Source organism: Anoplophora glabripennis, unplaced genomic scaffold, assembly GCF_000390285.2.
Source record: "Anoplophora glabripennis isolate ALB-LARVAE unplaced genomic scaffold, Agla_2.0 scaffold219, whole genome shotgun sequence".
NCBI lineage: Eukaryota > Metazoa > Arthropoda > Insecta > Coleoptera > Cerambycidae > Anoplophora > Anoplophora glabripennis.
Genome location: NW_019416353.1, coordinates 322,515 through 337,709, shown reverse-complemented (window position 1 = coordinate 337,709; position 15,195 = coordinate 322,515). Strand labels below are relative to the sequence as shown.

General features: G+C 31.0%; 1 protein-coding gene across 1 annotated transcript in view; it reads left to right on the top strand.

Moving 5' to 3' along the window:
- Nucleotides 1-5,915, top strand: part of LOC108906941 — a 163,525-nt gene extending 157,610 nt beyond the window's left edge. The window contains exon 6 of the mRNA XM_018710389.1: nucleotides 5,800-5,915. Coding sequence (XP_018565905.1) covers nucleotides 5,800-5,915 — 116 coding nt within the window. The remainder of the gene's footprint in view (nucleotides 1-5,799) is intronic.
- Nucleotides 5,916-15,195: the final 9,280 nt, after the last annotated feature.

Below are 15,195 nucleotides of genomic sequence, written 5' to 3'. Positions count from 1 at the left end.
GTTTCGAATTATTTTTAATACTATTTTGAGTGAACTGAATAAACCTGTTGTGATCATTATCAATACAGTTTTTAGCTTGAATTCTTAATTCTTTATATTTATTTAAAAAATCACTATTACCAGTTTTTTTATACTTATTGTACATCTTATTCTTATGTTTAATAATCTGTTTAGTTTTAGAATTATACCACACTCGAAATTTCCGGAATTAATATATGATTCAGGTATATAGTTATCAAAAATATCATCATAAATTAAATATAGAAAATTAGCTAAATCAAAATTTATATCAAGTTTAGTGAATACTTGATCCCAAACAATAGAATTAAAATAATCATTCAACAGATCATAGTTTGCTTTTTGAAATTTAAACTCCAAGTATTTTTATTCACTAAGGCAGGAATGTATGATGCATAATATAGATTAATTAAAAGAGGCGGATGATGCAAATCAGGTTCGACAATAGAAAAGTTTGATCTTTCTACACGTAAGTTCTTACTGCTGGAATAAACTAAATCAAGCATAACATCATTGTGATTAAATACATTATTAAATTGATATAAATTTAAAAAATTAAAGTTATCACATACTGTAGATTCCCATACAGAATTAGTTGAAATTGTTTTCATTAAATCCTTATCGTCCCATTCCCAGCATACACCAGGCATGTGTAGTTCCCAACGCAACACAAAGAAGCTTCAGGAATACGATCCATTATATAATCCACTGATGACAAATGCTCACAATAAATGTCAATTGGTGAACTTGGAGGAATATACGCGGCACCAAATATATATTGAACTGCATTAATGCAAATAGATATCAAAATTTCTTTACAATGGTTCTCAGGAACTGAAACTATAGCAGCAGGTAACTTAGATTTCACTGCACTGAGCGGCCTTGGTACTGGTGTCCAATGATCTATCCTTCCTAAAAACTACGTAGTCCAAACAAAAAATTTCACTATCAAATATGTCAGGACAAAGCCAAGTTTCAACCAAAACTATAATATCATAATTAAGATTTAATGATGCTTTAAACACTTCTAGGTTTTGGTTCGAAGTCCTCAAACATTTTGATAAAAAATAGAGACCTGTAATTCGTCTTTTAGTTTTTTNAGCTCTTGGCAAAATAAAATGACTTTTTCAAATTTGAAAAATATTTTATAGTTTTTGCAAAATTCGAGTTTTTCGAAGAAAAAGCGTTTTTGTAAAATCCCCATAATTCATGGCCGCCACATCTCTAGGAACGGGGTTGGGCTTAAAATTTTCTTTAATAATTACACTATTATGTGCAAGTATTGCGCGAGCCACAAATCAATTTCAAATATCGCAAAAAACTATCGAAATATTGGTTTTCTTTTCGTGGCCATAAAACTTTGATTAACTTTTTGATTTCAATTCGTATCATAATGTCGATACTGCCGTACGAAAGTTGACATTTTTTCACGAATTTTTAAACATTTGCCCTACGACCAACAAGGGCCGAGAATTTTTTTTTTTTCGAAAAATCGCCACGACCTCATTTATTAATATTAAGGGCTGAAATTTACACATGTTATAATTGATTGTACTTCGATATAAAAAGTAGTCTGCAACGATTGGTCCCATTTTATTTCATTAAATTTCATTTTTATGGGCCCCGTATACAGACTGTCCCGAAATTCATGCAACAAAATTTGGTCACAGATTCTTAAGACAAATTTAGGGGACCCGTATTTTTTATTTTTGCCAAGTGGCCCCTCTTTCGGAGTTACAACCCCCTGAAGTCCGCCCCTAAGGATAATCTTTTTTTATATCTCAGAACCCTGTTGTACGAGAATCACTAAATTTGGTACACAGGGGTTTTGTGACATGTAGAATCTGGACGTTTTTTGGCGGGGAACCCCCTTAAGACAATTTTTCGTGGGCCCCCTTGTCTGGAACCAAAAAAATTTGGTCGCATATTTAAATTTCTCAAAAATTGTCAGTCCACTAGAAAGCCATTAAATTTAGATACTTTTTGTCTCTATACTTTTTTCGTAAAACGCAATGTTTTCGAGAAAAATGTCAAAATGTGATCGAATGCATATCGTGATTCGCCATTTTCCTCAAAAACATTGCGTTTTACGAAACAAATATCAAGAGACAAAAAAGTTCCTAAATTCAATGGCTTTCTAGCTAACTAATAATTTTTAACAAATCAAATTTGTCACCAAATTTTTCTGGTTCCAAAGACAAGGGGGCCCACGAAAAAGTGTTTTAAGGGGGTTTCTCGCCAAAAAGCGTAGCACTGTGAGATTCCACCAGGGATGGGCGGGTAGACAATGTCGACGTAGACAATGCAATTGTTTACGCGTAGACAATGATCTAGATGAAGACTTAATTTGGAAGAGTCGACAATGTAGACAATGTCGACAATGTCAACAATAAAGAAACTCTCAAAACTAGAAAAAAGTGTTGTAGGTATGTACCTCAAAATAAGAATTTCGTAAGGCTGTAACTCGAGATTCTTGCAAAAAAAGAAAAATTTAAAATTTGGAATTTGGAAAAGTACCTACCTGTCACAACCATCTATAAAAAAAATGTATGAACCGAGTACAAAAGATCAAACAATATCTGCCGAGAATTCACGAGAAAAAAAATGTCTCGCTTGATGCTCCTCGATAGTTTTAGGTCAGGTCAGATTGACCAAATTTTTTTTTTCTATAAAATCTCTAAATAAAGATATGTCGCATATATTCTTTAATGAAAATTTTATCATTTTTAAAGTCAGCAACAATTTGGAATATCTGATTAAGTTTTAAGAACACTTTGTGTAGATATTTTAGTTTAGTTAGAACACGTTAATTTTATTTTTTCTAAAGGTGTTAGAGTTACAGAAATTAATAGAAAAAAATTTTATTAAATATTTCTACTAATTTATAATATAGGTACCCTTTCAAAATAATTTTTGTTTCAATCCTAGATCATATTATGTAAATATATAAGATCTAAGATTTTAATACAGATCATATAGAGCTGAGCTTTTCAATAAACGATAAATGGTAACATATTTCTGTAAATATTTGCAGAGGCACAAGATAATGTTTTTATTGCATTTTCTCAAACTAAATATTATGTGTATTTATTGGTATATGTACCTCTATACATATATGAGTATTATATGTATTCCCTAGTTTTCACTTAATGAGGTCACGAATGGAGACACAAATTTTAAAATTAAATAAACTGTTTTTTACTGACTGTCTTAATTTATATATTTATATAATTTTTTTTATAATTTTTGTTTTAAAAAATATTAAAAAATATATATTAAGTATACAAAAATGAAAGTTTTCACTTTCTTAATCTTAACCGACCAAAATTATAATTTGGTTTACGTCCGCTCATTTTATGTTTATGTAAAAACAGCCAAACAGAAAAAGTTGAGTGATGAATTGAGTACAGCACAAAATAGATCATACGTAAATGTAACGCAAATATAATATAGGTTAGATTAAACTGAAATTAGAGCGTAAACTCCGCTTTGTCTACATTGTCTACATAGTCTACGTTGTTTACATAGTCTACGCGAAGTCTACACGTAGACGTCGACAATTAAAGTCGACGCGTAAACGCCCATCCCTGGATTCCACATGTCATAAAACCCCTGTGTACCAAATTTAGTGATTCTCGTACAACATGGTTTTGAGATATAAAAAAGACTTCTTAGGGGCAGACTCCAGGGGGCTGTAACTCCGAAAAAGGGGGCCAGTTGGCAAAAATAAAAAAATATGGGTCTCTTAAATTTGCCTTAAGAATCTATGACCAAATTTTGATGCATGAATTTGAACTACGTGTATTTTTTCNTTTGCGGTACAAGTATTGATCAATTACGTGTAAACATAAACCGGGTTTACGTGCACTATGTGACATACGATATGATTTATTATTGAAATATATCGTCGCGCGTTTCAGGATACATGAAATTGTCACGCGTCCTGATAAAAAATAATTTCGTACTGAAACAAATGGATACTGATACCAGGCGATGCCGATGAGGTATCTATTTGATTAATATTATTCTGACTTTATATTTCCTTTTATAAGTAAATTTAATAAAATGTTGTTCCCATTTTGACATAAAGGTTTATCTCACTTTTTACAAGTTGATCAGTTTATAATTTTTGTTTATTGTTATTGTGGTCACGGATCAATTCTTTAAAATGTGAATGTTATTTAGAAAAACATTTTTTCATATGTTGTACGAAAATTATTTATTACGAATTTTCTTAGTAAGTGAGAAGTCTTTCTAAAATCCATTGCGTCTTTTTAAAAAATGTGCAAAATTTGAAAAGAAAACTTCTAGGTTTTGGTTCGAAGTCCTCTAACATTTTGATAAAAAATAGAGACCTGTAATTCGTCTTTTAGTTTTTTGAATTTTTAATGGGTACAAGTTTTGGAACACTATTAATTTTGATTGTCTTAGTATTATCACCATTATTCCGTAGTTCAAATAATGAAGACAGTGAAGGATATTGAAAGGTACAGGTGTTGACGCTTTCAATGATTTTATTTTTTTGTAATTTTAACAAAAACATATCATCACGGGAAATGTACAATATAAATACAGGGTGATTCAGAACATTTCCAAAAAAAAAATTCTGGATCTACAATAGACCCTTACAAATACAATTTTGTAAAGAAAAAATCAAAAAGGTCAGTTCGAAATTGATTTAAAAATACACTTCTGCACGGCACTGGAAACTGGTCCACTGTAAAACCTGACCTCGCACAATGCGACCGGTATGGCGGCGTGATAAAAACGGACAAAAACTTTCGCAAGGAAAGAAATATGTAAATAGAATTTTATCGCACCTATTTTATATCGGCAAATTCAAATGCTTTTGCCTTTATTAATTATTAANTCTTTTCATGTACATTTATAATGGTTTTTTTATCATTTATGAATTGGTACGTATCTCATTGAGATAATAAAATAATAAAAGTGGTGTCGGTTCTTTTTATTTGATCGGTATTAAAAATTCCTAAGCTTGTTTGAAACATTTTTTTCTAAAATGTTTAGTTTCTTATAAATGAAAAAAAACCGTTTTTTGCGAACTTTGACGCCATTTTAAAAATGATGCCCAAAAATTCAGGTGGGGTAAAGTAGTTCATTGAATTTACGGAATTTTTTCTAATTTCTAAATATTTTCAATTACTGAATTATTTTTTGGCAAAAAAATGAGCTATTTTCGACAATTTGATTGGACTATTGACAAGTGTTCGCCAAAGCTATACAAACGACACACCAACAAAATTTACTTAACATTTGCTGCAACGACCACATCAGTAAGTTTCATTTTTGTTGACTGAAATTCGTAATTTCTCTCTGTTCGTAAAAAAATGTAAACAAGCAGTTGACGTGCGGATAATCGGTAAATCGTATAACGTCATCTGAGGAACGTCATCTGTGGAGATATTGTGCTAATAAGATATACGAAAAAAATTTCGCTTGGGGGTGCAAATATGACCACGTAGGTTTGCCTTAGGTAAGCCGAAAATATTATTTTTGGAACATATGATAGTGCCTGTTATGACATCATGAAATAATTTTCCAAAAACATACCTATTTCATTTCATATCAGGAAAAACAGAGTTTCTCTAATAAAGTTTCATTAATAAACTTTCTTTTCTTTAAAAGTTACAAGCAGATAGTGAAAATGTTTTCGGTAGCAGCGAAATGCACACTTACTGTCTCATCCTACTTGTAATTTCAGGCGCGGAGTAGTAGGTAAGGATTTTTTATTCATCTACAACGTTGTTTGTTTTGTTTCAGAAGAGAAGCCGGCCGCAATGCAGCACGCTAATTCTTCGAGTTCGCCGCCAGGGCTCCACTTCGTGAAATGCGGCGTCCTTCTAGTGATAATCATTCCTCTGACGGTGAGAACGTGACTGTAATTTATAATGTAAGGGTGAGTCAATCGAAAGAAGCACCGCACACCCGGTTTCGTATCTTTTACATATCTGTACGTATTCTACAACTGAGAAAACGATTCAGAAAACATATCATAAAGATGGAGACACATTGTTGTCACATCACGTGAATGTACGTGTCATACACGAAGTGTGAAAATAGATTATTTCACTTTTGGGGAGACGCATTTGTCTCATCATATCTGAAAACAGCAAGTTTTACTTCCTTACCAAATTCAAAAATATATAAGGAATAGAATAAACTGTTTAAATATAACGGGTGTCTCTAATGGATATCTGTACAACTCTCCACCAGCAGCTAAACATGCCTTAGTCCAGAAATTGATACCAACGGAGCTACAGAGTGTCGGAGTTGAAAAAATAAATAACATTTTCTTTAATATTTTTCGACTATTTCGAGCTATTTTCGTGAAATTTCGTATCCGGTGGTTTTTTAGTATTAGAAAGAAATTCGATTCCATTGTCTGCTAAAACTTTTTGTGCTACGGTGTATTCCACTTTGAGCCGGAAAAATCTTTTCCCCAACTTTTCTGCTTAAAAAAAGTATACCTTGCTAATATCTTTAAAGCCAACCGTTTTCAATAAAAAGGAATTTTAATTTGTATTTGCATAAAAAATATGTTATTTTCAACACCACTATTAAAGGAAATGAGTTCATTTAGCAAACTTTATTTATTTGCTTAACGGAAAGATATTGCAATTTTAAGGTTCTCAGCTAAAAAGTAGAATTTTATATCGCCTATAAGTCATCAAAAAAAAAAAAATTATAAATTGGCGCACTTATTGTGAGTATACGCTGAAACAGCGGGTGTGACGTCACCGCATGGGAAACCGCTGCCTCATGCTTGCGTGTGATGTCAGTCTTTTTTGTGGCTGTCAGTTGGGTAGTCGGGTTTTAGATTCCTGTTAAGTATCGATTGGTACGTTTAAGTTATCGAATTTGGTTAGCAATATGGAAGACACAGAACAGAAAAAAATTACATGTATTATATTGTTCCTTAGTGTGAAAACACTAGTGTGAATACACCTAAGTAAATAACAGTGCCTTGAAATATATCATAATAATAGTTCTTTACATTTTTTTCCATATGATAAGTCTGCCGCGTGTATACGTGTTGTCACGTTACGATGAAACTCTCCAATATTAGTACTCACTGTATTTTGAAAACTGTTAATCTTACGCGCCTGTAATATACAACTTTTTTGTTCATTTATGATTATTCTATCCCCTGCTGAATTTATGGCAGTCATACTTCTTACACCCTGTATTATTAATATATTTATAAGATATTAGGTAAATTTATGTAGTTTCCATGGGAATAAATATAGTAATAAGAATTTTAAATTTTTTTAGGTAAATCTTTGAAACCTGTGACAAAAACGGTCTCGTATAATTAAGCACAAAATCCTTATTCTTATTTACTATTTTTATTGTACAAAAACATAAAAACTTTCGCTGCAAACGCACTTCATAGAAGCTTTGAATTTTCACTCCTCTCATTACAGCACTGATAAAGTTGTGGTTTTTATTAAAAAAATCCATAACCATTAACAAACCTACCTCTGGCAAATTAGAAGAATGTGCTTTTACGAAATTTTGCTCCCATTTTTAAATTTAATATGCACAAACGCTAAAGCATCTGCTGCGATTCTATAGCCTGCAGATGCAGAAACTCACTTGGGACAGAGATAAAATAAAAATAAATTTTCTCCATGATCTGGGAAATAGCGTACAGCGTACGCGCACCTAACTGCTAAGCCGCGCACTAAGCCGGCTAACCGCCCCATGCGGTGACATCATTGCATTGCCACGGCTGAGAGAAATACTAGCATTTTACAAATCATATAGGTAGTTTGAAAACCGCTCAATGGATTGAGTTGAAATTTTCAGGATCGTCTAATCATGAGCAATACTTTGTGTATACAAAATAGGAACGTTTTTGAAAATTTACTGAATGACCCCGGAGCAATCGTTTATTAGCAAGAAATATAAATTAAAAGAAAACAGTGCAATTACAATTTTAAATTTCGTATATTTAACAATTTTATTGTAAACAGAATTGACACACTAAAAGATACTGTCTAAAAATAATCTATCAATCTAACGCAATCTAAACAATGTAAACAATATAATCAATCTAAAAGTCTAAACAATAACTAATTATTATTGACCTATCTTAAAAAATATTATTTTCAATCGAGTTGAACATAACAGTTAAACAATTTTTTTATATATTTACAAATTTAATGTACAGGCTGGTCCATTTTCGATGGGAATTCAGGGTATTTCAGAAACTACTAANTAATTTGTATTTGCATAAAAAATATGTTATTTTCAACACCACTGTTAAAGGAAATGAGTTCATTTAGCAAACTTTATTTATTTGCTTAACGGAAAGATATTGCAATTTTAAGGTTCTCAGCTAAAAAGTAGAATTTTATATCGCCTATAAGTCATCCAAAAAAAATTATAAACTGGCGTACTTATTGTGAGTATCCGTTGAAACGGCGGGTGTGACGTCACCGCATGGGAAACCGCTGCCACATGCTTGCGTGTGATGTCAGTCTTTTTTTGTGGTTGTCAGTTGGGTAGTCGGGTTTTAGATTCCTGTTAAGTTTCGATTGGTACGTTTAAATATCGAATTTTGTTAGCAATATGGAAGACACAGAGCAGAAAAAAATTACATGTATTGTATTGTTCCTTAGTGTGAAAACACTAGTGTGAAGACACCTAAGAAAATAACAGTGCCTTGAAATATTTGATAATAATAGTTCTTTACATTTTTTCCACAGGATAAGTCTGCCGCGTGTATACGTGTTGTCACGTTCCGATGAAACTCTTCAATATTAGTACTCATTGTATTTTGAAAACTGTTAATCTTACGCCCCTGTAATACAACTTTTTTGTTCATTTATGATTATTCAATCCCCTGCTGAATTTATGGCAGTCATACTTCTTACACCCTGTATTATTAATATATTTATAATATTAGGTAAATTTATGTAGTTTCCATGGGAATAAATATAGTAATAAGAATTTTACATTTGATTAGGTAAATCTTTGAAACCTGTGACAAAAACGGTCTCGTATAATTAAACACAAAATCCTTATTCTTATTTACTATTTTTATTGTACAAAAACATAAAAACTTTCGCTACAAATGCACTTCGTAGAAGCTTTGGATTTTCACTACTCTCATTACAGCACTGATAAAGTTGTGGTTTTTATTAAAAAAATCCATAACCATTAACAAACCTACCTCTGGCAAATTAGAAGAATGTGCTTTTACGAAATTTTGCTCCCATTTTTAAATTTAATATGCACAAACGCTAAAGCATCTGCTGCGATTCTATAGCCTGCAGATGCAGAAACTCACTTGGGACAGAGATAAAATAAAAATAAATTTTCTCCATGATCTGGGAAGTAGCGTACAGCGTACGCGCACCTAACTGCTAAGCCGCGCACTAAGCCGGCTAACCGCCCCATGCGGTGACATCATTGCATTGCCACGGCTGAGAGAAATACTAGCATTTTACAAATCATATAGGTAGTTTGAAAACCGCTCAATGGATTGAGTTGAAATTTTCAGGATCGTCTAATCATGAGCAATACTTTGTGTNAAAATGTAAAAAAGGATCGAATTTATATATAAAACACCCCGTATCTTCTGTGTTTGGAAAAATAACTATAGCATGTGGTATATTGCTGAAAAGCAAAAAAAAATCTCCATTTTTTTGAGGTCATAACCAGCTACGATTTCCAATTAAAAAAATATAACTTTGGGTCATAACTCCGGAATCTTAAGATCTACTAAAAATCTAATACCGGCATTCAATTCTACGCCAAAGAATTAGCCTTGAACAATTTTCACTTTAACTCCAATTTATTTAACAGCTGAGATACAGACGTGTTCAAAAGTGTCACAATAACGAGAAACGCCCTGTAACTCAAAAACAAATGAAGATAGCAAATTTCTGATTTGACAGTCGAGTTTGCCATGAAAATCGAGCTCGAGAACGTGNAGTCATACTTCTTACACCCTGTATTATTAATATATTTATATAATATTAGGTAAATTTATGTAGTTTCCATGGGAATAAATATAGTAATAAGAATTTTACATTTGATTAGGTAAATCTTTGAAACCTGTGACAAAAACGGTCTCGTATAATTAAACACAAAATCCTTATTCTTATTTACTATTTTTATTGTACAAAAACATAAAAACTTTCGCTACAAATGCACTTCGTAGAAGCTTTGGATTTTCACTACTCTCATTACAGCACTGATAAAGTTGTGGTTTTTATTAAAAAAATCCATAATCATTAACAAACCTACCTCTGGAAAATTAGGAGAATCTGCTTTTATGAAATTTGCTCCCATTTTTAAATTTAATATGCACAAACGCTAAAACATCTGCTGCGATTCTATAGCCTGCAGATGACGAAACTCATTTGGGACAGAGGTAAAATAAAAATAAATTTTCTCCATGATCTGGGAAATAGCGTACAGCGTACGCGCACCTAACTGCTAAGCCGCGCACTAAGCCGGCTAACCGCCCCATGCGGTGACGTCATTGTATTGTCACGGCTGAGAGAAATACTAGCATTTTACAAATCATAGGTAGTTTGAAAACCGCTCAACGGATTGAGTTGAAATTTTCAGGATCGCCTAATCATGAGCAATACTTTGTGTACACAAAATAAGAACGTTTTTGAAAATTTACTGAATGACCCCGGAGCAATCGTTTATTAGCAACAAATATAACTTTAAAGTAAACAGTGCAATTACAATTTTAAATTTCGTATATTTAACAATTTTACTGTAAACAAAATTGACACACTAAAAGATATACTTTCTAAAAAATAATCTATCAATCTAACACAATCTAAACATTGTAAACAATATAAACAATCTAAAAGTCTAAACAATAACTAATTATTATTTACCTATCTTATAAAATATATTTTTCAATCGAGTTGAACATAACATTTAAACAATTTTTTTAATATATTTACAAATTTAATGTACACCTTACTTGGGGGAAAAGATTTTTCGAGCCCAACACCGTGGCAAAAAAGTTTTAGCAGTTTAAATGAGTGCTACTAGTAGCTTGTGGCGCCCTCTAGAAGATACAACGAAATCGTCGATAAATTAGAAATTCTCATCACAAAAAAACCACCAGAAACGAAACTTCTCGAAATTAGCTTGGAACAGTCGAAAGATATTGAAGAAAATGTTATTTATTTTTGACAGCGTGTAGCTCCGTTATTATCAATTATTGGACTAAGGTATGTTTAGTTAAATGAACTTATCTTGAGCCGTACTATGTCTGGTGAAGTGTTATACAGACTCTTTAAAGACACCCTATTTCTTTTGATTATGATGAGAATATTGGAAACATAGGTGATCAACAGAAAATGTGGAAAATAAAATATTTGTAATGCTAAAAGTTCAACGTGGTCATATAATTGTGACTTTGTGGTTGAGGGAATAAGCTCCGCCGAATTCGACTGATTTGTTTCTAATATTTTCTTTTTTGCTGTTTCTATAAATACTCTAATAGTTGTATTTTTTGCTACCTCTGGAAGGAATACCTGTATGTTTTATTTGCTTTGTTGTTTTAATAATATTTAACAAATGTAATAATAATTAAAAGGGTCATTAGCGTATCTTAACCAATTTAGTATTCAAATCAAATTTGTTTATTAGATTTTTATTGTATTGTTGTACAAAGTAGTTCGATATAGAAAACAAGTATAGTTAGTTATTATGTCATAAAACACGGGTAAAACAATCGGCCATACGTAGTGCTTGCAAACAAAGAAAGAAACATGAGTCTGAGTCCGAGAATACTACGTTTTCCAGATGCAAAGTGCTTTTACAAAGTGTCATACTTGGTGATACTGAGAGACGCCATATCTAAGAACCTCAGAATTTCGAGGTCATAAAGTATTTTGGATAATCGAGCAGTCCATTTAATTCACAACTGAATATCAAATAAAAAGTATCGGTTCCATTTTATTTCAAATTTGACCCCCGTACCTTGAAAACGAAACAGTTTTAGTTTGATAAGAACTACTTGTAATCGAATTTTTTAACCCATCTTCTAGACCCTGTATTGTTACAAACTACTAATATTTCCAAGATGCTATCCGTTTCTAAAGTAAAGTAGGGCAGCCAGTAAATCCAACAAGTTTACATTTTAAGAAACAAATTTCCTTAAAAAAAATACTTTATCCCAAATATTTTCCAGTTAACACACTACATTAGAAAGATTTATTCTAAATAAATTTTAAGACGAATTTTCTTTATTAAAAATATAAATAAGCATTGCATACAAGATACGTCAACTCTGTGTATGTAAGTTTTGTTTTTCTTATAGAACGCCATATTACATTTTTAATTGCACATTCTCAGGATTAAAAAGATATAAATCTCAATAGGTCTATCTCAGATATTATAAGAGATGTCACAGGAAGAATGTGTCATAAGCGTATACATTTTAAGCAAGATATGATTCCTTTGCTTGTTGGTTAGCAACGCACAATAGCTGCTGCAAATTCCACTAACAGCAGGTGAAAATTAAAATGGTGATATTTTGGTAGTGAAGCTTAAGACCTATACTGTTTTTGGAAAATGATTTCTAACCTCACATAGAGAAATTTCATGACGAAGTAATTTCGAACAAAATTTGTCACATAGAGAAATTTCATGACGAAGTAATTTCGAACAAAATTTGCAAAATAAACAATTAAAGTAAGGGTTGGTAACACTTACTTAGGATTAGGTATACATAATTTGCAAAATTACTATTTTGTTCATAGTAATATTTATTTGACACTAATATTCAATTCTTCAAACTTTATATTTTTTATAGTGCTTTATAATGTAAATTTAAGAAGAACGAAAATTTTGTGAAAAATAAGAAAAAAACAGTTTCTATTAGATGATTATGAAAACAAGTAGTGCAAACATATTATGTAATACCCTTTACTTGCTTTATTTTAATATGGCCATTTTAATTTTCGCGAACTGTCATTAACAAATTCTTAGGGCCGTCTAACAATTTTTTTTCTTTATTTTAAGGGTATTTTACCACCTGTGAATTTTTTTTTAAAATTTGGTTAAATAAACCCTTACCTCAAATGGATCTGTCAACGGTTATTTTTATGAAAATACACGTCACTTAATATCGCGCACTTTAAAAAGTTGTTGACGTTTCGAAAAACTATGTTTTCGTTCTGAACTTTTTTTGACTTTTCGTTTTAGTTGCTTTGACTGTTTAACTTATTTACTTTTATCTGTTTCCATAGCTATGATGTTTATTCTATTCCAAAGTAATGGAAGAGAAGTTACAGCGGAATCATTTTCACATTTCACATTAATCACTTTTCCTGATGGTGACCCTGCTATGAAAGTTAGGCTAGATATTTTATTTCAATCCTTTATAAAGGTATCTACTAGTGAATCCTGCAGATATTTCAGAATGAGTAAAGAAAAATTTCAATTTTTTGACTTATTACATTCCGTTCATGTCATATGAAATTAAGAAAATTCACGTGATGGTATGTGACGTGACAACAATGTGTTTCTATTTTCGAGTCATTGTACCACCTGTTTAATATTCAGTTACAATTTTAATAAAATATATATTTTTTTAATTATTGTACTATAAATGCGAAAATTTTCCATGGTATCTTCACATAATGTAACTTCTTGTGAATATCACATATCTACGAAATTGTTGAACTGATCTTAACCATGTCAATTTTCAGGATGTTAATTTTTAAAATTTAAATAGGGTAGTAGGTACCCATATGATTATGCACAGAGTACAACACAATATATTCGAAATTTAATTTAATTTTTAAATACAGGTTGAAATAATAACAAAAATATATTAAAACAAAATTTGATTTATAGAATCATTTTGTGCACTCCGTTTCTCAAAGAGTTGGGTAGGGAACCAGCAGTTTGTACCCTAGACACATAAACACAGTATTGAAACTGAAAAACCAACTGAAAATTAATGATATTAGTAACATAAAAAAATGTATTGGGGCACAGGGGAACCTTTCTGACAACCGTTTATAAAACCATTTAAATAATTTTAAATTTATCTAAACATCTCACCATTACAAATTTTTTTTTGCACCAAAATACTAGGATCTATGCTATAAAGTCAATAGATTATTTTGGATAAAAAATGAACTGTCGATTTAATAATCACAAAGCAATTTTTGTATATCGGCGTGTTATAATTTTTTATTAAAATGTAACCACCATAACCCACACCTACGTCGCTAGTTTGAATTGACAATTACTTTCTTCCTATTGAATATTATTTTATTTAGCATCTCCATGTGCTCAAAAAATATTTAGAAACAACATCTTCCCCTGTATCTCGAAAACTAGAACTTCAAGGACAAATGATAAAAAAATATATTCTGAAATCCGAGAAGAAAAACCCTCCTTTGTTTTTGACATGTTATTATATTAAATAACTTTAATTTATTTTTGATTTTTTAGTGCAGTGTCTTCGTATTTTCTTGTTACTGTAATGTCCTTGCTATTAGACACAAAAAATCGGTGATCATAGTTTTTATACTATAATTATTAATTGTTGACGGAAAGGAACATCTCACAGATCGTGATCTGATTGCTGATTAACCAATTCTTACTATTATGTTCACTGTTAGCAAGTAGTTCCTTGTGTACATGTACAAAAATTATAATTCACAGAAGGAAAGTTCTATTAATTATAAGTGTATTTTTTCCCCAATCAATATATTTAAATAACGCAGAGCTGTCACGTTGTGCGTGATATATTCTCTCATGTACCATTAAAACATGACTAATAAAGATTAAAACAAACAAATCGTATTTGAACATTGATCGCGTGTGGAATTTTATTGATATAATAGATTTTTTTAATGGTGATATATTCCTTTCGCGTTGACAAATTTGTTAATAATTGCTGCAAAAAGGATTTGAAAATACAAAGAATAAAAAGAATTGTGTAATGAAATTTATTAAACAATAATTTACAGAATAAAATTGATGTTATTGTTAACATTCCCCTCAGTTAACTAAATAAAAAGACATACCTAAGCAAAAAACTATTTAATTTATTGTTAACCTAGAAGTATTGTTGACTTGTGAAGATTATAGAGAAAGTAGAAAAACTTTTCTTAACAAAACAGTACCTATTTTTATTAATTAATATATATATAT